Genomic DNA, 20,131 nt, shown 5'->3' on the forward strand with positions numbered 1-20,131 from the left:
GGCCGGCGCGCAAGCAGGCATGGCGAGGCAGCGGCGGGTGCGCGAGAAGGCGCGGGCGATAGTGGGGCGTGGCGAGCGGCAGCGGCGGGCACGTGAGGACGGCAGCGAGGCGTGGCGAGCGGTAGCGGTCGACACGCAAGCAGGTGCGGGCGGCAACGCTGCGTTTTTCTGTTTTATTTTTCCAAAAAGTTTAAGTGTCCATTTGGGATGGGTATTTGCGTTAGGTACCATGATCTTCCGCCTGTCCGGCGTTGTTCGTCTATCATTTTTTTTGCCTCAAACGAACAAAAAAGAAACAAAATTCGTGTCTGTTTGAGATCTAGCATTGGAATTTGCCTTATGTATATACACTTTATTTATTAATATAAAATTTTTTGCGGGGTTATTAATATATACCATAGAACAATTGTCTATGGTCCAAGGTTCAATAAAAAATGGTCTTCTTTCCAAAGAAAACACTCTTTTCAGGTCATCAGGTTTGATAAGTAAATCGAATGTAATGAGCCAGGAAAACATTCGTGTGAGAAATAGCGAGCGCGGCAAAAATATAGGGTAGGGTTTGAATAAGAAATGTGTGAATCGTGTTTATTCCCCGCCGTCTGATGCCACATGGACGGACAGATGCATGCAAGATGGCTCATTCATGTAGCTGCCACCCTATCCCGAACTTGCGAACGCCCCCATCCCCATGTCATCCCGAACTTGCTGCTCCGGCCTCCCGGCGACGCCTCGCCGGCAGGCGGGCCACCACACCCTCCCACTCCCGGCGGCTTGTGGCCTCTCCTTCGCCCCCGAATTCGGCTCTTCTAGCCGCCGCGGCCGTCCTCCTCCGTTCTGCTGCACCAGCACTGCGCGGACTCGGGTGGTCGCTTCTTGTTCCGGTAAAGATACCTAGCCTGCTTGGTAGACTGGTAGTAGCATACTAATTCAACCCATGCATTCATCCATGTTTTCCATTCAGTCGCACGAGGTCAGTACTCTATGTTAGGTTCCGCAGTGCACCTATCCTCCTGATACGGTGGTACCTGACCGACTTGGACGTCTAGTCTTCCCATGGACGGTTCTGCTCCAGACTTGAGATTCATGTCGAATTTCCATGATTCCGACGGATGGAATGTTCCTGAGCCTTGACATTCTACTCCACGCAGCACTTTCCAAGACGCACGAGTTCTATTGTGTTCTTGTATAGTTCCTCAGCAAGTTATGGTAATCCCCGAAAGCTACCAGCTAGCTGCCAGCAAGTCGCAGTAATTCCTGAAAGCTACTAACTGCTGCCAGCTAGCAGTGTTGCCGCTTCCTGCCAAGTCTTGCGCTCTTGTTGTTTCATCGTGCGGTTTTTGCTCATCCCGAGGCATACACTCCTTAATTTCCAGCCGTTCTGGAGTTCCTGCTTACTACTTCAGTGAATTATAGACAGCATTGTCAGTTATTGTGGAATTTGATGGGCTGGGCTAGTGAAATTTTCCATATTGATGTTAGAATTAGCCTTCTTGTGATTGGATTCACCACGAAGAATGACACAACAAGGGCTCTCAAGTCTATTGTGGAATTGATCAAGACTAACACTCATTTTTCTCCGCATTGATGGGGACAGTTTTAGTATTCGTTAGTTATGAACTTTACAATGACCTGTTATTTAGAGTTCATGCAAACAGACAACATGTACCTAGAGACTACAAATTGGTAGTACACCGCTTTCATGAAAAATATTTTTCTCCGCAATGACTGTTTTTTAAGAAACATGGTACAGAAGAAAATGCTCATATGCATGCATGCACACTTTGGAGGTCATGCAAACAGACAAAATGTATGTAGAGAGTAGAGACTATTACAGATTGAACCCGCTTTCATGGAGATATTCCTGTGTTTGTCGAAGTAGACCACTGGTTTGGAAGTCGGTGCACAAGAGCTAATCTCCAAAACATCCGTACAGTTGAGATGTTCAAACTGTTGAACTTTGGTAAAATAAGTCTAGATACAACCATTTCGAGGACAAGTATTTCCGGACGGAGGGAGTACAAGTCTTCCATAGACTTGTTTTGACACATTGCATACTTTGGAGGCTTGCTGTCGCTAAAATCCACACTACAGACAATGTAAGTACTGATAGGATTGATGTGAACAGAAACTGGTTAGCTTGAAGAGAAGTCCTGATGTAGAAAGTCATGCAATCAGACAAAGTTTATGCGTAAAACAGATTGAACGTACCAATTGTGTCACTGTTCTACCTTTCAAAGTAGAAAGTTGTCATCCTGGAGTCCATGGCTCACTCCAAGAACATCGCCCCACTGTGCCACTGGCAGAGCTAAGAATTTCTTGTTTACTGTGTACTAAATGCTGACAAGTAAACCAGTGAACTATTGTAGAGTGTAGTAGAGACTAATTTCAGACAGCGGCATCATCAATACCTTTATTGTTACTCATGAATTTGCCACCTGTTTTCTGAAGCCTGACATGTGCTAATAATAATATGCATCTGCATTATTTGCCAAATACGCAAAGTACTAAACACAAACAATACTAGCAAACTTGCAATTCTTGAAGAGCTTCTTTTGTTTCCATGATCACTACTGCATGTCATCAAACTACATTTGTTTGCAAACTGCAAGTGAACTAAATATTTTTGCAGTTCCCAGGAGGAATGTACTATCCACACTGCTATCCGCTTCAACGGTGCTACTTCTCGGACCAAGAGAGATCACCTTAGCTGAGACCACTGGCGGTGCATTCAGGGAGTACATCGACACATTTGACGGCTACTCCTTCATATACCCAAAGGGCTGGATCCAGGTCAAAGGAGCTGGCGCGGACATATTCTTCAGAGATCCGGTCCTCCTGGACGTGAACATGTCCGTCGACATATCATCCCCTTCTTCGTCAACGTACAAGACGGTCGAGGACCTAGCCCCCCTGAGAAGGCTGCTGAGGGAGTTCTGAAGCAGTATTTGACGGAGTTCATGTCGACCAGACTAGGTGTTCGACGCGAGTCGAATGTCTTGTCAGCGTCGTCCAAGGTCGCCAACGATGGCAAGCTCTACTACGAGGTTGAGGTAAATCAAATAGTCGATGCAGATATCATAGTCCGCTGTGATCAAGAAGTAGATTTGACTTATATTTCTACCCTGTTTGCTGGACCCTGCTTCTGAATTGCACAAATCATCATGAGAATCAAGATGCGTCTGCTTTCCAGGTGAACATCAAGTCGTACGCAAGCAACAATGAGCTAGCGGTGATGCCGAAAGACAGGGTGCAGAGCCTGGAGTGGGACCGGCGGTACCTGACAGTCCTCGGCGTCGAGAACAACCAGCTGTATGCGCTACGGCTGCAGACGCCGGAACGGTTGCTCTCGGAGGAAGAGGGAGACCTGAGGAGAGTCATGGACTCCTTCAGGGTCAACAAGATACAAGCGTAGTGCTAAAATGTGCCGCAGCAGCGAGCAATGTTTTGCCTGGAGATAACAGAATTTTGTATAGCCGACGCCATTCTTTATTCCCTGCCACTATCGTTTAATTTTCCTTGGCTTGCATAAGGGACTACATGTACTTCGTGTGCTGTATTATAGTAGCAAAAATAGTGTCAAAAAACATCGCGCATAAAAATACAGAGTATGCAACATTGAGATGAAATTTGAGAGTTTACTGAGGCAGAGATTTCTCAAGGTAACACCACAAAGTGTATATTTGCTCTTTTAGGCCGCCGTCTCTGTTGCACCGGCCCCTGGCCTCTCAAATGCCAAGGTGTAAAACACCTTATATGCACTAAAGTGTATTTGTTGCCTATGCCTCAACTGATCATATCACGGGATTTACATGATTTCTACAGAGCGCAGACAGATCATACCACAGGATTTACATGCGTTCTGCAGACAGCAGTGGATCAAAACTTCAGTGCATTGTCATGGTGGTTTCAATCTAGTTACTTTTCACAGCCTTTTTCCCTTTCTGCTTCTGCTTCTGCTTCAGTTGAGTGAGGCCAGGTGCGGTGATTTTGGCATTTCCAACAATCGCAGCAACCAATTCAGGATCAGTGCATGCCTTCATTAGTTCCTTCTCACGGTTCGTGGCATCAGGAATGTGCATGAATAAGCTCATAGCAGTTTTAGCGGCTGAAACCAACAAGCAAAGTGATCAGAACACCCCAAAAGAATGAAAAGATGCACAAAATGTTGTTACTTCCATGTTCAAGAATGAGTAGAAGATACCTTTTCCTTTCTTTGCAGTGCCTGGGGTGATCTTTACACGATATTTGTATGTCTGTAACGCGTTATAAGGTGCACATACAGGTACTGCATATAGCAAAATGTCACTTGCCACTGGAATTCCAGTTAAGTAGTCCAAATCAATCAACTTTTCTTTCTCTTCATCACCAAGTTCATTTATATCATCTTCATCCATGGCAATGCTGCCATCAACAGGAGTAGCACTTCTATCCATACCATCTCTGCTTCTACCAACGTTGACATCAGTCGGATCAACAGCTGATGTACTTTCAGGGCAATCACGAGATAGATGTCCAGACTTTTTGCATTTATAACAAACCTTTAATGAGTCGTCTTCGCCTGACAGGGTAAAAGGAATAACAGCTCAGCTGAGACAAGAATAGCCACTAACAGATTGCAATTCACGCCAATCATTTCAGTTCAGTATTTGGGAACAACATGAACAAACTACTGATATCTTGTCTCAAATGAAGATGATTAATGACCTTGGCAGTTTGGCACAGGTCCTCATAGTTATGGTATGGTGTAGAATTATAAGCGCAAAATTGCAAATAAACCATAATAAGGAGAGAGTTGTGATAAGCACCAGTTGATGGTTTTGATTGTTTTGCAGTGGTATCTTCTCCATCCTGTGAAGGATTGTCCTTTTGTGAAGCCTTTCCAGAAGACTAGTATCAGGAGAAGAAGGTTGTCAGTTCCAATGACAAAAGGAGGAAAGAGTGCAACGGAAAAAAAAGTGTCAGTAGTGTTATTACCGCAAGCAAAGCCATACGGATTTCTCTTTCCTCTTCATCCTGCTCTGCATACTTCTCTTTGATCTTCTTAAGCTTGCCCTTCTGTCCACGACTTGTTTTAGGATTAGCAGCCTTTGTATTATCCTTGCCCTTTTCTTGCTGTGGGTTATCTGGCTTTTTGACAACTTTCTGAGGATCACTAGATTCACAGGCATTCTCACCCTTCTTAAGTTTTCTTCTCTCTGCTTTTGATACATATGGTTTCTCTCTTACCATTGATTTTTTCACATCAAGATCATCAGTGTCTTCTCCTAAACTTGAAAGACTGCTGACAAGCAAAGAGCTTTTACCTGACCCCTTGGCAGGGCCCAGACCAAGACTCTTATCAAGCAGATCCTCTAGTCGAGATGAAACGGAAGCATCAGTTCCACTGTTTTCCACTGCTTTCGTTTCAGCGACTTGTTGAGATTTGTCGGCGGTATCCACATTAGGCAGATTAGAATGGTTGGTATCATCATTCTGGTGAACGCCAGTATGATCCCTGCTTGATTCATTATCATGAGTTCCTTTGCTCATCTCATTGTCAGTAGCAAGTTTGTCATCCGATTCAGGATTACTTTGCTGCTTTTGAGGCTCTGCTTCGGTTTCTGGAAGGGTCTCATCCTCGCCCCTAATCCTCCTTTCATTTAGACGAGGCTCTGCTTCGGTTTCTGGAAGGGCCTCATCTTCACCCCTAATCCTCCTTTCATTTAGATGAGATGCCAAGCAACTCTCATCCAAACGGAAGAGGATACCAAAGCCCATAACAAGGGGGTGAGGTGGAAGGAAATTTTTCTTGCCACGGATCATAAAACTACCAACAGTGAGGTACTCGCCAGTGGGAGCTGTTTTGCTAACTTGATGAGGATACACCCACCAAGCACTTGTAACAATTTTTGAATCCCATGCTTTGCTGTGGCAAACCTGCAGAAAAGCTCATGGTCAATTGGCCTAATTTATATGAACACTCACTCTTCAAAAGCATTGCGTGATAACATAATCACATAACACACTGCGTGATAACATAATCACATATTTGACTCACTGTGAAACATCCTGCTTGGTTCAATGTCAAGGGTGGTATTGGACTGTCAGGTTTGTGGTTCTTGATTATTGTACTGGAAGCTCCATGTAACTCCGCATGCACATACCTATTCAAGATTGGATATAAGCCAATAGCTTCTGTAAGAAAACCAAAGAATAAAAAGCATAGCACTGCTGTTTAAAACGTATGAGGTATGTCCATCAAGTAATGTTTTGATGATCGATTACATGCAAAATACCAGACAGAAGAAAAACAATGCACTGGTAATCTGGCAATAAGCTTACAAATGGGTGATAACTAACAGGGGTACTTACAAATCTCCTTTAGACATGTACCGCTTGACGACCAACTCATTTTGTTGAGCATCTCGGCCACTGACAATCAGGTAGTTTTCACTGCTGATAAACCAATTGAATTTCTCAAACCAGTGAACTTTCCTCATATGAGTGATTGCAGCCACAGTTTTTTCCTAAAAATGTCATGATATGAAGGTTCTTAAATATAATATAATTTAATATAATATACACAAGACAATGATTATTGGAATTATTACTGTATCTCTACTCTTATAAAAAACCGAGTTGGTGATGATGGTGTGCATGCCATCTTGCAAGATAGACCGTTTGATCTATATCTGACGGATAGAAAGCAAACTATGGCAATTTTGCAAAAAGATACCCGCACCTCTCTCCACATTTGCAGATAAGGCCTTCCCTTGTTCATCCTTATCTCCCACAACCTCATTGTTGAGCAATTAAAAAAGGAAACCTCTGGAACAATCTGGCATGGTGGCCGCATGGGTTTTTACACTCCTCCTCACCCTATCTCTTCTCTTTCTCGAGATATCATTAGTTTTTACACATGGGATTACTTCCGCATGGGTCAATCACAACATGTGTTTTATAAAAAAAATGCATCTTGACGCTCCGTGCAATGCACGGGCATCTTGCTAGTAAGAGCATAATATTATCAGCATATGACACCACTAAACAGGCTAACGTACACGAATGAGTGGTTTAGATGACAGCTAAAGCTTTTTATTTGTTCATTTATATTCCACTAAGAAGAAAACCTGTCATTCAAGAGGAGGATATAGGATGAGGCTGGTTTGAACAGGCTTATGCACTTATAAAGAAAACTTAATCAACATGTTCTGATGAGAACTAAAATGTTAACATACAACTTCTGCTTGGTAATGCATACAAGTACACAGTACAGCTGTAAGTAAGAAACCTGAGCAAGCTGAAGACGTGTCTTCTTCTCGGCTGCTTTGAAAGCTTTCTCATGTGCAGTGATAGTTTTCTCTTGTTTGGTTTCCTGTTTTTTCTTCATTTCGTACCACCGTCTAGCATTTGCATGTGCTGAAAGTGATAAATCAACCTCAACCTAAAAGAAATGAAACAAAAGTGTATTATGAAAATCGGGAACATGGAGAAAGCGATAGTGGTAACTGAGTCACACAAGTAAAATCCAGGTACAATCTGCAAGCAAGGTCACATGCAGCATGTATCTAATTAGCCCCCTCATTTGCATGCTGATGCGCCCTTTTTGTGTAAGACATTAACTCTCCATCAATCAATCTTCAGTTGCTCAATTACGAAATAAATCTTCATGGGATTTTTTCATGCAACATAACAATAAATTAATACTACCTCCTTCCCAAAATAGATGACGTCCTAGGAGCATGCTCAAATTTATCTATCTTAGATGGCTACTTAACGATAAACTATTTAGATTTGTTAAACAAAATTTATACCATTAGATTTGTCATCAAAATAGTTTCACAACATTTTTTATACTTATTTACTTACATTCATACCAAGACTAATGATCAGAGTTGCTCACTGGAGAATCCGAGAATGCAATAAAATTTCATCTATTTGGGAATGGTGGGAGTAAAATAGTGTTGATGAGCAGCGGGCAGCTCTCCATAGGCATATGTACTTACAACTTAGTAAAACTGGCTGCCTAAAGAATTGCAAGACTAGAAACTTCACGTCATTCAAGTTAAGGTGGATAAATGAGGAGATTACTCAAGCAGTTCAGCATGGAGAACGTAAACTGAATCAATGGAACGCTAACACAAGTAAAAATAACAGGGGTCGACAATTCAATAATCCAAATAGAACTGTTTCTGACATATGACACCTTAGGTGAACCCATAGACCAACATTGCCAATAAGATACATTTCCGGTGTTCAAAGAAAAACAGCATTTTCATGACACAGGAAATGTATATGTAACAAGCTAGTTGTTTGTGGAACATACCTTCTCAACAGGCGCAGTTTTCTCTTCCTCATCCATGTCATCAAGATTATTGCTAAGAAGTAGAGTAATGCAATTTTTTTCAAAACTGAGCTTATCAATTAGACCAGCTACTGGGTTTCCAGCCTTTTTCTCCTCTTTAATCATGCGAGCAAGAGCTTCCCAACTCATTCCATTTGCAAGGGAAACACGAACAGCTTTGATTGCTGCATCCACATCCTCCAAATTGTACTCGATTAGTTCTGCCATAGTGATGCAATGGTCTGCTTCCTTTCTCAATGTATGCACACGATTCTCCTGCATGGCAGAATGCATCAGCGGAGTAAATAGTGCATGTTTACAAGGAAATAAAATTCTCCAAATAGAAATCAAACTCAAGCAAATTATGAACTTGATTGCAAGCATGCATTGGAGAGTGAGGTGGGGGAACCTGATCCAACTTTATTTTGTTGAGCCTATGGACTGCTGAATCCTCTTTTGCTTTATGCTGTTGATTCACCCTTTGACTTTCTATTTTGCTGTAGAACTCATCTAGTGCATCATCAAATGTCTCAAATTTATCATATTCCCTTGACTTACATTGCGTCAGCAGGATAGGGCAATATTCATCATATACCTGTGTACAAGAACAATAAAATAGTAAGTACCTTGACATGGAATCCACCATATCAAATGCAAATGTACTGCTACCTAAATATAGGTCTGCGACGGACATCACTAATGAACAAAACAAAAAAACACAGGAATAACAATAGATACACCTTCTGGTTAGTAGAAGACCCTTCTGATGGTGTGACATTCTTCTTTGCGGTCATCTTATTCTGCATGAGTATGTACCCCTCGGGGATCCTTTGGCCAGAAATGATATCTACAAGCCAGTCCTCAAACCTTGCAACAGATTCTACTAGAGACTGAATAGTATGATCATCAAGACTGCTCTCTGGATCTTTCCCAACCTTTGTACTTGGAAGCAACCCAGCATCTAATATGATATGCTCCGCTAGTGCTGGACCATAAGGCAATGCCTCCCCAAGAAGTGTCTTCAGAGTAGCTTTATTTGATTGAGTGCCATTACTGGCTTTAGCATCTGAACCTGACTGCTTAAATTTTGCAGCAGACTTCTTTCCTGTTCTATTAGCTGGTTCTTCCAGTTTATTGGTAGCAGGCACTCCATCATTGGCGCATTCAGAAGGCTGCTGAGCATCAGCTGAACTAGGTGTAACTTGGGAAGATTCTTTATCATCGACTGTATTAGACAGCTTCAGTGTGTCTTTTAACTTTGTAAAGTCAGTCCTTTCAAAAGTACGGCAGGCTTCTACTGGATAGCGATGCCGTGACATGATAGCCAATCCTTTGTTGTCATCTCTGGAAGTTTTACAGTAGAAGATAAGTATAATAAACAAACAGTAAGCATAAGAATTTAAGAGAATAATCAAATTCTCGGATTGCAAACATATAATCGACGTTTTTTTGTCCTAAGTCCTCACTTGTGCAACAGCCTGTGAGAACGAAAATAGTACTGCACGAATTAGACAATAACCTGTGAGAACGTAGTAGTGTCATCACTGTGTATTCCGAATCTGTGAGAATGATATTTCCTTGTGCATACAGCTCAAGAATGATAAAGTGTGCATTACTGCCAAGTCCAAATTGAAAGAGGATCATCTGCAGAACAAAGACATCATTAAACGGCTGAACCCTCAGCAAGTACAATTCCACTAACTTCAAAGGATTTTCAAGAGCAAATGAAATGTGAGGAGTACCCTATCATATCCCAGCATACGAACATCTTCAAGCCTCTTGCCACGAACGTGTTTCCGCAGCTTGAGAGTGAATCCAGAAGGTGTGGTGCTCTTATCACTGAAAAATAGGGACAAAAGGAGATTTGTACATTAATGTTCTGAAACAGTGGCATCAGATAAATATATACCAACAACGGTGAGCAGCATCTCACCGAACATATTGAGTGGTGTGCAGCCTGACACCACTTTCCATCAGCAACAAAACCTTCTCACTCTCCCCTGACTCGGTGATTCCACTGCTGTTCATCAGCTTGAAAAGATAAGTCTGTACAAGCACAAAAAGGCTTATGTAAAACATCACAGTACATATCAAAAACAGATACGGTGTGCAAGATTGCTAGAGCTTGAATACATTCCACTAGAGGAGAGATGGTGCACTTGATTTCCAGCAATTTCTTGGTGGAAACAGGTAAGTTTAAAAAGAACATTTGGTCCACCAAAAGCAAATATATTCCAGAAAAGGAGATGATGCACTGGATTGCCAGCAGTTCCTCCGCAGAAACAGCATATATTAAAAAAACATTGGTCCTCTAAAAGCGGAAGACAACACAACAATCTAATATCCCAATGAATTGCATGAAATGTGTACCGGCAGCCCGCATAACACGACAGACAGCACAAAGCACCATGAATCTAACCAATTTGGCGATTTTCACAACAAAACTTTCAGAGACTAAGACAACCAAATATTTACACAATCCAACACAAGGCAACCTCACAGCAATGTGGAATCGCCATCAGGGTAGCAACCCTACGCCAACCGTGTGTCCCATTTCCTTTCTAAATAGAGTAATTTGTTTGTTGGAACCTAGTGGCACCAGTGCTAAAGTGAACTGCACAAAGCTTTCCTGTACCAATCCAAGTTCCGACTGACTGTTCCGCCAAGTCAGAGAATAGCCCCCGGAGAAGCCACGTAGAAACCTACGCAAGCCTCCCAACCTGATCGTGCGCCGCATCTACCTCTACTCGCCTCCCTGGCGGCAAATAGCACGGTGAATCTATCCAATTTGGCAATTTTGATAACAGAATTTTCAGAGACTAAGACAATCAAATATTTACACATCCAACACAAGGTAACCTCACGGCACCCAGAATCGCCATCAGGGCAGAATAACCATCAGCTAAGCAATCCTACCCCGGCTGTTTGTTCAGATTCATTTCCAAATAGAGTAATTCGTTCGTTGGAACCCCGCCAGTGCTAAAGTGAACTACACAAAGCCTTCCAGTACCAATCCAAGTACCGCCAAATCGGAGCACAGCCCCCGGGGAAGCCACGTAGAAACCTACACAAGCCTCCCAAGCTAATCGTCGTGCGCCGTATCTACTCGCCTCCCCGGGAGGCCGGCTATGCCGCTAGTGTTCCGCACCTAGGGTTTGACGAAAGCGGAAGAGCTGGGAGAGGAAGGAGAGGGGATGCGGCGTGGGGACTGGACGACCGACCTTGGGGGTGATGTCGTAGACGTTGGAGAGGCGCATGCCGATGAGGCGGAGGAGGCACTTGACCTCCGCCGCCACGTCCGCCGTCGTCATCCGCGCCTTCACCATCTTCGCCGCCGCAGCCGATGCCTTCCTGCTTCCTTCCTTGCGGCCGAGGTTGGGGGTTCTCTTCTCCCTTTGCCTTCGACCTCGACTCGTCGCGTCGAGTTGTCAAGTCTCAAGTGTGCGCTCACTCACTGGGCTGTCTTGGGCTTACAGAGGTGCCAACGCATGCCTCTCTTAGGCCCATATTGTCGTCTCTCTCGTTGGGTGGCCCGGCCTCTGATATGATTCTGTCTCGTTGGGTGGCGCGGCCGCTGGCCCATTTTGCTTACCATTGCAAATCTAGCCACTGAAATTACAGTTTGAATTGTACTTTTTGCTACAGAAGTTTGAATTGTATTTTTTTAACACAGTTTGAATTGTAATTTGTGGCTGGATTAGCAATGGATCAAGTTACATTCTAATATTACAACAACAACAACAAAGCCTTTAGTCCCAAACAAGTTGGGGTAGGCTAGAGGTGAAACCCATAAAATCTCGCAACCAACCCATGGCTCTGGCACATGGATAGCAAGCTTCCACGCACCCCTGTCCATAGCTAGCTCTTTGGTGATACTCCAATCCTTCAGGTCTCTCTTAACGGACTCCTCCCATGTCAAATTCGGTCTACCCCGCCCTCTCTTGACACATTCTAATATTAATAATTTTATCATTTTTAAAATCAATTTAATTTTAAATATTAATAATTTAAAATTAAATTGATTTTAAAAATGATAAAATTAGGTTGCTTGTTCACTAAAAAAACATCCCTGACAAAAAAAAACATCCCTGTTAGCAGGCAATTGTTTTTCTATGGTTCTAGCTTTTCCCAGAGAGTAGCCTAGAAAGAAACACAAATAGAATTATTGATCCGTAGAATATTTCACTGCAATTTTCCAGTTATTGGGTTGCATACAATCATCAAGAGGTGTGTATATGTCATGTAATTAATAATTTCCACTGGACAAGTAAAAAATTGTAGTCAATAAAGTCTCGGAAACAACAAGGCTGTTACAAGACCAAAGTTATCATGTTCAAACTCTAGCATGTGTAACACTCCAAAACTCTATCCTTCTCATTTAATAGATGAGGCAAATCTTTTGTCTCCGTTTCGGAAAAAAAAACTCTAGCATGCGTTAATCAACAAAAAATTACATAAGATATATGAGGTGGAACTGGAAGACGGAAAGGGTTTCCGCCAACCCATTCCTACCAAAAGAACAGAACTGAAATCACATGCCATTTCTGTTTCGCATCAATTGGTCCATTTTCCAGCAGATGTAGGAGCAACTTCCAGAGTTCCAAATGGGGTCTTCGAGTATTTAGTTGCCACAGTCGATCATTCCCAACATGAAAAATCTTCAACGACCAAAATATAAAACATTGGTAAGAGCAGTCCACACTCCCATGGAGTACTCAGCTAATCATGGCACCGGGGCAGCGAGTTTCAGCGTCTCAGAATGAATACCCTTCGTGAACCCTGCAGATGAAACTAGGCTAAGTGGGATTTTTTTTCCTAAAAATACCAGGAATAACTGGCAAACTGAGAAAGATGAAATTTTACTATGAATCAACTAGTAATGATAAGATCCTGCTTATAAATTAGCAGTAGCAGAATGTAACATCAAGTGGTGGCAAAATGTTTGTGGACACTGAACAAATGGGAAGACAAAATACTGATAGTAGCACCAACACCAGAGCAAAACCATGATATAGTTTACTAAACTGTCTGATTGTGGACAATCCTTGCACCACTCAGGAAGTGGGAAGAAATACATATGATGAGGTTTCTCAGAAGAAGAAAAAAAGATGCATATGATGCGCAAGTAGCAGCAACCGATCTGGTTTCTCAATGAACAAAAATTGCACTGAATATGCAATATCAATTAACAAAGAATCAATCTGTATTTGCTCACATTTTCCTATAGAAGCAGTCCATATAATTGTTGCAACTCCAATGGTCCAGCGTACTTGCATACTTTTTCCACACACAATTACTTCCGAAAGTAATAGCTTTTTTTCTTTTCGCGAATATGCGCGGAGCGTATCATTCCATTGATAGAAGGGGAGAACAAACAGTGGCAAACCTCATGATCTAGGTCATTCGTTCATACATAATTCATCCAAAATCAATCTTTAAATTTCCGCAGCAACGCGCGGGGAAATCACCTAGTATATCCAAAATTTTAGAACACAAATTGTATGTGGTTTCCATGCCCATCCTACATGCCTACTCCAGTCTCTACCCCTCTAAGTGCCCCAAACAGTAATATATCTGAAATATACAGCAGTTGTGGCCTACGAGAATGAATAGTACCTCGGTGATGTGTTATGCACTCAATTGTCGGAATCAACCTCCTCTGCCAGTTTATGATCCCCATCCTTAACAATTTCCTCTTCATCCCATCTACTCATTTCAAGAGTGAGCTCATCTGAAAGACAGCCAGCTGCATTCTTGACGGCATCCTCCAAGGCCTCCACCTCCCTAACCTTCGCGCTATAACAAACTATCTCAACGTGGAGATGCTTGAGCGAATAGAGGTTCTGTATGCCGAAATCAAGACCACCACTCAAAGGGAACACATCATGCGCATTAAATGGAACCCGGAGCTTCTCAAGTTCAGGCATGGCTCCTCCTTCAAATACCAGCCCTGTCCCGCTGTCCCAGCAAGTGAAGTAGAATTCCTTCAGGAATCGGAATCCATTGCTGCTGATTATGAGCCTTTCTTTAGGCCTTGCTGTTCTTGAAGATATCCAGAGAAATAATAGAGATGGAAGGTCCCCAAGGATTCGGAATGTTTCCTCATCCACTGGATCAACGTAGATGCCTAGGTAAGAGAGGTGGTCAAGTGAGGCTACCCACTTTGGGATTCTGGGGAAATAGTATTCTGTAGAGATCTCAAATCTCTGTAGCAGACGAGGAGGAGGAAACCAAGAGTCAAGTAAGAAATCAAGGGAACAGAAATTGTAGCTTTGAATTTGTATGGTTCGAAGGTTGAGCATGCCTAGTTTGCAGAGGGACATGACCAAGTTATCTGTATAAGCTTTCATGCCACCATTTGTATTACTTATGTGCCAATTCAGGTTCAGACCAAGTATCCTTAGTTTGGTCAGTGTGCCCAACTCCTGCAAAGAAGACGGAGAGGTGTTCTGATTGATCTCAACCTCTGATAGTTCCCGAAGAGCTTGCATATTCCCAATCCTTTCAGGTAACTCTGTACAATTAACCAATAAACATGCCAGCTTCTGTAGTTGAACAATATTCACTGGCAACTTTTTTACCCATGTCCATCTTAAGTCTAAGGTCTGTAAATTCTGCAACTCTCCTAATTGTTCAGGAAGTGCGGTGATTCTTCTTACATCGAGTCGCAGATACTTCAGCTGAGAAAGCCTGCTTATGTGTTTAAGATAATTGTGTTCCAAAACCTCTCTATTTTCTAGATCCAGCACTCTTACGGAATGAAACTTTGAAAGAGAAAGCATATGTTCAGCTTCAGCACATCCAAAGATAGTGAGGGATCGAACATGAGAGACAATCATGTTTGATGGTACCATAATATGTTCTTGAGCATGATAGTTCAGGGATAGTCGACGAACCTTATCATACGGCAATGAGTTGAGTTTTTTATCACCAGAAAATGTCACAAAATTTTCTTCAATTGACTTGGATATTATTAGGTCAAGAATCATATCATGGACACGGCAAGCATCAGCTCGACCATCATACTGGATTTCAACTGGTTCAATCAAGCTTCTGTTGATCAGCTCAATGAAATAGCCTTCTCCTACTTCCTCCAGATCCTGTCCACCTGCTGGATTGATGAAACCTTCAGCAATCCATCTCCTTACCAGCCGATCCCTCTTGATCTCATAATCTTCAGGGAATATACTTAGATATAGCAAACATGTCTTCAAATGGTAGGGGAGATCATTGTAACTAAGGAACAATATTTTTTTCATCTCTTCCATGTCTAAATCCTTTTCAAGTGCTGAACCAATAGAATTCCGTATCCTCAGCCATTCTTCTTTGGTACTAGCTTTATTTGCCAATAAGCTAGCTACTGTAATGATCGCCAATGGCACGCCACCACATTTTTTTAATATTTCATCTGAAACTTCCCTCAGTTGAAGAGGGCATCCACCTTCAGAGCCAAACGCTCGTTTGAAAAATAAGCTCTTAGAGTGAGTTGCACTAAGAGGCTTTATTTCATACACACGATCATGGTGCTGAGAGCTGCAATACTTGGCTACGGTGATGATACGCGTTGTTGTAAGTATTCTGCTGGATGAATTATTTTCAGGAAAAGCACATTTGATTGTTCTCCATACTGGTGTGCCCCATATATCATCGATTACTATGAAGTACCTATCACAAACTTTACAAGTTAAACATGTATTCCTAAAGCTGCAACCGGTGAAGCAGTAGTAAGCAAAGCGTACATATATTATCCTATGGATGAAATTGATGTAGCATTAACACAAAGTTCATACGGATGTATAATAAATTAGTGATGACACCACATGCATATTAGACCAAAATAAGATTGCCATGAGTAAATAAGGTTGCATACCTTTTATGCTTGAGGAACTGTCTTATTTTGTTGATGAGTTGCTGCTCATCCCATGCTTCATTGCTGGTGCACTCTTGCCAGCAGATCTGAGAGAGTATATTTCTCAAAATCTTCTTCAGATCAGGTTTTTGGGACACCGACACGAAAGCTTGATATTCAAATTGCCCTTCGAGCTTCTGGTACACTTGATTAGCGAGAGTAGTCTTTCCAAGGCCTCCAAATCCAACAATGGACACCACCTTTAGCTGCTGCGCCGTTGAACATTCCCCTTCTGTTAGCAACTTGATGAGTTTATCCCTTGGGCCATCGATGCCAATGAGCCTCGTCATCTCCGTGAAAAATGCTGGTAAGCGGGGATCTATGCTTGTCCTACTCGGCCTGGAGAAAACATCATCAACCTTGTACCTCACACGCCGACTACTAACCTCAATAGCTCTTTGTTTGAGAACTTTGATTTTCTTGGCCATCCGATGGCGTGTCTTGGAATTTGTCATTAAATCCATGCACCTGCTCAGGAGTCCCTTGCAGCCACGGGATTTGCGGCTGGACTCGGCACCCAGGGACAGCATGAAACTGTCAATGCCACCCTCGATGTCGTAGGACAGCTCCCGCACTGCCTTAATCCAGCACTTGGACAGCTCATCAGGGTCCTCAAACTCGGATATCTTCTTCAGGAAAGCATGAATGCTCTCAAGCTCAGCTTTAAGGAACATGATATCACCCTTCACACTGGTGAGAAGTTTATATTCATCAGAGAGCAAAGCACCCAGCTTCCGTAGCACAGAACCCATGGCCCCATGTGTTGCACATACAGTGGCCTCCATCACCCTGTCTCTGGGCTTAAGTTTTTGTGTCCCTGCCACTTTGAAGGTTCAAGCCTTTTATACACGCATAACCTTTCAAAGTATGCATAAACAAGACATTAAAATGATTGCTCAAGTGAAGACGGCATAGCGAGTGAGCAGGTCAGGTGCCCGCAGAATCTTACCATATAAAAAGCACAGATGGTACAAAGCACATTTCAAAAGCAGTCAAGTTGTCAAGAAGGAAAGGAAGTGTGAATTGCCTGCACCACGATTGCAAAGTCAGTCGTTTAGTCAAGAGAAGAAGTCATAAGCCACCAAATGAGAAGACTATTAACGTATAACGATATCAACATTCCAATAATCTAGGAGTATATCAAGTGGAAAGATATAAATCACCATAGATCCACCTAAACTAGTAAATGAAAGAAAGGGCAGGGCAATAAAGCTAAACAAAAGGAATAGGTTTCTTCCTCACATGCTAAACATGGTACCGGTCTCGAGACCAGTGAACCTGACAAGGTTGGGATTATGGCTCTGAAGAGCGAAGGTAGGCCAGCCATGGTGTCTGATGTAAGAGGGATGAAGACAGAGACCGTGATTAGATCTTTACTACAGTTTATTCTTCTCATTGCTTAATTGATGAAGCCTACATGGTGTGTCCCTTTTGTGGGCAAAAATCGTCTTGAACACCAAGAACAGAATTACCACTTTCCTACTAAACCATATCTCCATCATCATATTTAAATTAATCTTTCCTAACCATATGTGCACATGATTTCGAAGGTTTAACTTTGACCGCCGATTTGATACAAAGTCGACACAACTGGAAAGTGTTTTTCAATCCAACAATATGAATTTATATAACGTAATCGACGTGTTGTCGAACAAAGTCTTAATCAAAGACAATTCTTGGGAAGTATGTGCACCTTAGATTTCTGGGCGGAGGAAGTATCTTCCCTTTACCAGATAACTTCCCCTAGTTACTTGGAGAAAATATTGTCAACATGCGCCTCCGTGCGCTCCTCTGCCCATAACAGGAGCAAATAAGTAATGATCACCTACCACGAGGTAATATGTGATTACTTCAGCGGCCAATGCCAGATTAGTAAATTAACACAGTTGTGCAAATATGGACTTTGCTACATTAGTCCACGACTCCACACACTAACCACCATAGCAAATATAAAACTGGGAAGCGGACAAGGTTAGGAAATTTTCTTGAGCAAAAACAAAAGGCAGTGGAAATTTCTTGTGTGGACACCCAAGACTATTTGTTAGGAGGTCAGACTCAGCTTCGAGGAACATGACATCGCCATTCACATTTGTAAGAAGATCGTAATATGTTTCTCTGAAGAGAAGATTGTACTCCAGATCGCCATTCACATTCCCAGAAGCAAATGTGGCACCATTTTCAGCTACCTCGGTCGATCAGAATTATTTAAAAAACTAATCAATTCATTGGTGAAACCAAAAGGTAAATTAAGCTAAACAAGACAGTGATTCAGTAACTGAGCTGTTGTGCCGAGTGAAGTTTCTAGGAATGTGAAAGAGAAGAACAAATTGCACAAAGAAGAACTGAAGACCGGTCACTGTCAAAAGGAGAGAATTTCAACACACAGGAAAGAATAGAAGTGTGCAGATTCATTACCTCATATCACGGCATCATCAGTCACCAATCATCTACCTCAGCCAGTAAAAACCATCCAAAAAGGGAAAAGGCATCAGTGACCGAATGACAAAAGGCAAATTAAGCTGAAGGGGACGGTGTATCGAGCATGCGATTTCTTTGAGGTTACCCCCGGAAGCACGATCCGTCAGCAGAGCCGCCGAAGGTAGATCTTCCCACGGATACGATGTATCTCCAAGATAAGGGATCCTCGAAGAAAGGAGATCGTCTTGGTCCGATTGCCCAGCCAGTTAAACATCAGGGGATCCCCGTGATAAAAATAATAAGAAGAAGAGGCAGGATGAACGCGGCACGAATTGCTGGCGTTGTGGCAGTAGAAGTTCGCCGGATGCAGTAGATGTACAGGCAGTGGTAGCGGGATAGGAGCGGGGAACAACGGCACGGCACAAGGCAGGGGGGCGGCGTAGGTTGCCATCGCCGTCGTCGGAGAAGTTCGCCGGAGAGAGAGGGGGAAGAAGATGCTTGGGCTGTTGGGCTAACTATACTGGGCCTTCCCTAAAGAAACTAATAATACCGGGGGGTCCATGGAGGGAGCTCCTATACAGCGCCGCCTTGCTGGGCCGGCCCACTAACGCGCAAAGCCAGCGAAAAACAAAATCCTAAAAGAAAGTTTATGCTCCCACGAATCGAACTTACGCGGACCCTCAAAAAAAAAACGAATCGAACTTACGCCACAGGCATAGTACACCCGCTCGGCAAACCAATACCGCTATCTATTACTTCATCCGTTCTAAAATAGATGACTCAATTTTGTATTAACTTTGATATAAAATTAATATAAAATTGAGTCATCTATTTTGAAACGGAGGGAGTACTAGTTATCAGTTGAAACTCGAGAATTCCTAAGGACTAGTGGCTGCACGGTTCCAAATAATTGAAAGTTCATAAATTTTAAAACTGTTTTCAGATTTTTTTTTCAGAAAAGAAAAGGCTCACGTATTCAAAAAAGTTCACGAATATTGAAAACATTTCACAAAATTTAAAAAAGACCATTAATTTAAGAAAAGTTCATGAGTTTGAAAAAAGTTCACAAGTCTAAAAAAAGTTCATGGATTTGAAAAAGTTCACGAAATACAAAAATGTTCAAGGAAATTGGAAAAAGTTAACTAATTTGAGAAAAAAATTCATGAATTTGAAGAAAAAAATTCATCAATTCTTTAAAGAAATTTCATTAAATTGACAAAAATTTCATCAACCTTCAAAAGAGTTCATTGAATTTGAAAAATAGTTCACTGATTTTGAAAAAGTTCAATAAATTTGAAAAAAGTTAATCGAATTTGAAAAAAGTTCATAAAATTTTAAGAAAAATTATCAGATTTGAAAAAAGTTCATCAAATTTGAAAAAAAAATCATCCATTTTGAAAAAAGGTTCACGAATTTTACAATAACCACACATTAAGAAAATAAAAAAGGATGGGAAAAAAGAAAAAGAATAAACCGAACTA

The 20,131-nt window shown here is 42.1% G+C and overlaps 2 protein-coding genes and 1 pseudogene across 7 annotated transcripts; 1 reads left to right on the forward strand and 2 right to left on the reverse strand.

Moving 5' to 3' along the window:
- The first annotated feature begins 664 nt into the window (after nt 1–664).
- Nucleotides 665–3,638, forward strand: LOC119300013 (annotated as a pseudogene).
- LOC119300012 (nuclear export mediator factor Nemf-like) lies at nt 3,616–11,717 on the reverse strand. The gene is made up of 14 exons (XM_037577101.1): nt 11,545–11,717; nt 10,257–10,369; nt 10,066–10,162; nt 9,843–9,967; nt 9,064–9,667; nt 8,733–8,918; nt 8,306–8,599; nt 7,271–7,423; nt 6,352–6,506; nt 6,038–6,143; nt 4,975–5,916; nt 4,806–4,887; nt 4,202–4,558; nt 3,616–4,105 (listed from the first exon to the last, which is right to left on the reverse strand). The coding sequence occupies exons 1-14, from the start codon at nt 11,647–11,649 to the stop codon at nt 3,912–3,914; spliced, it is 3,513 nt and encodes a 1,170-aa protein (XP_037432998.1). The 5' UTR covers nt 11,650–11,717; the 3' UTR covers nt 3,616–3,911.
- Nucleotides 11,718–12,559: 842 nt separating this feature from the next.
- LOC119300014 (disease resistance protein RGA5-like) lies at nt 12,560–19,169 on the reverse strand. Of its 6 annotated transcripts, none has more exons than XM_037577105.1 (7): nt 18,796–19,169; nt 18,648–18,679; nt 17,926–18,023; nt 17,182–17,259; nt 16,194–17,089; nt 13,940–15,988; nt 12,560–13,102 (listed from the first exon to the last, which is right to left on the reverse strand). In XM_037577105.1, the coding sequence occupies exons 5-6, from the start codon at nt 17,015–17,017 to the stop codon at nt 13,960–13,962; spliced, it is 2,853 nt and encodes a 950-aa protein (XP_037433002.1). In that variant the 5' UTR covers nt 17,018–17,089; nt 17,182–17,259; nt 17,926–18,023; nt 18,648–18,679; nt 18,796–19,169; the 3' UTR covers nt 12,560–13,102; nt 13,940–13,959. The 6 variants fall into 6 exon arrangements, with proteins under 6 accessions (XP_037433002.1, XP_037433001.1, XP_037433004.1 ...); XM_037577104.1 differs by having other exon boundaries at nt 17,926–18,057; XM_037577107.1 differs by having other exon boundaries at nt 16,194–17,049; nt 18,648–19,169.
- Between the last annotated feature and the right edge of the window lie 962 nt (nt 19,170–20,131).

This window comes from Triticum dicoccoides, chromosome 5A, assembly GCF_002162155.2.
Source record: "Triticum dicoccoides isolate Atlit2015 ecotype Zavitan chromosome 5A, WEW_v2.0, whole genome shotgun sequence".
In the NCBI taxonomy this organism is placed as follows: Eukaryota; Viridiplantae; Streptophyta; class Magnoliopsida; order Poales; family Poaceae; genus Triticum; species Triticum dicoccoides.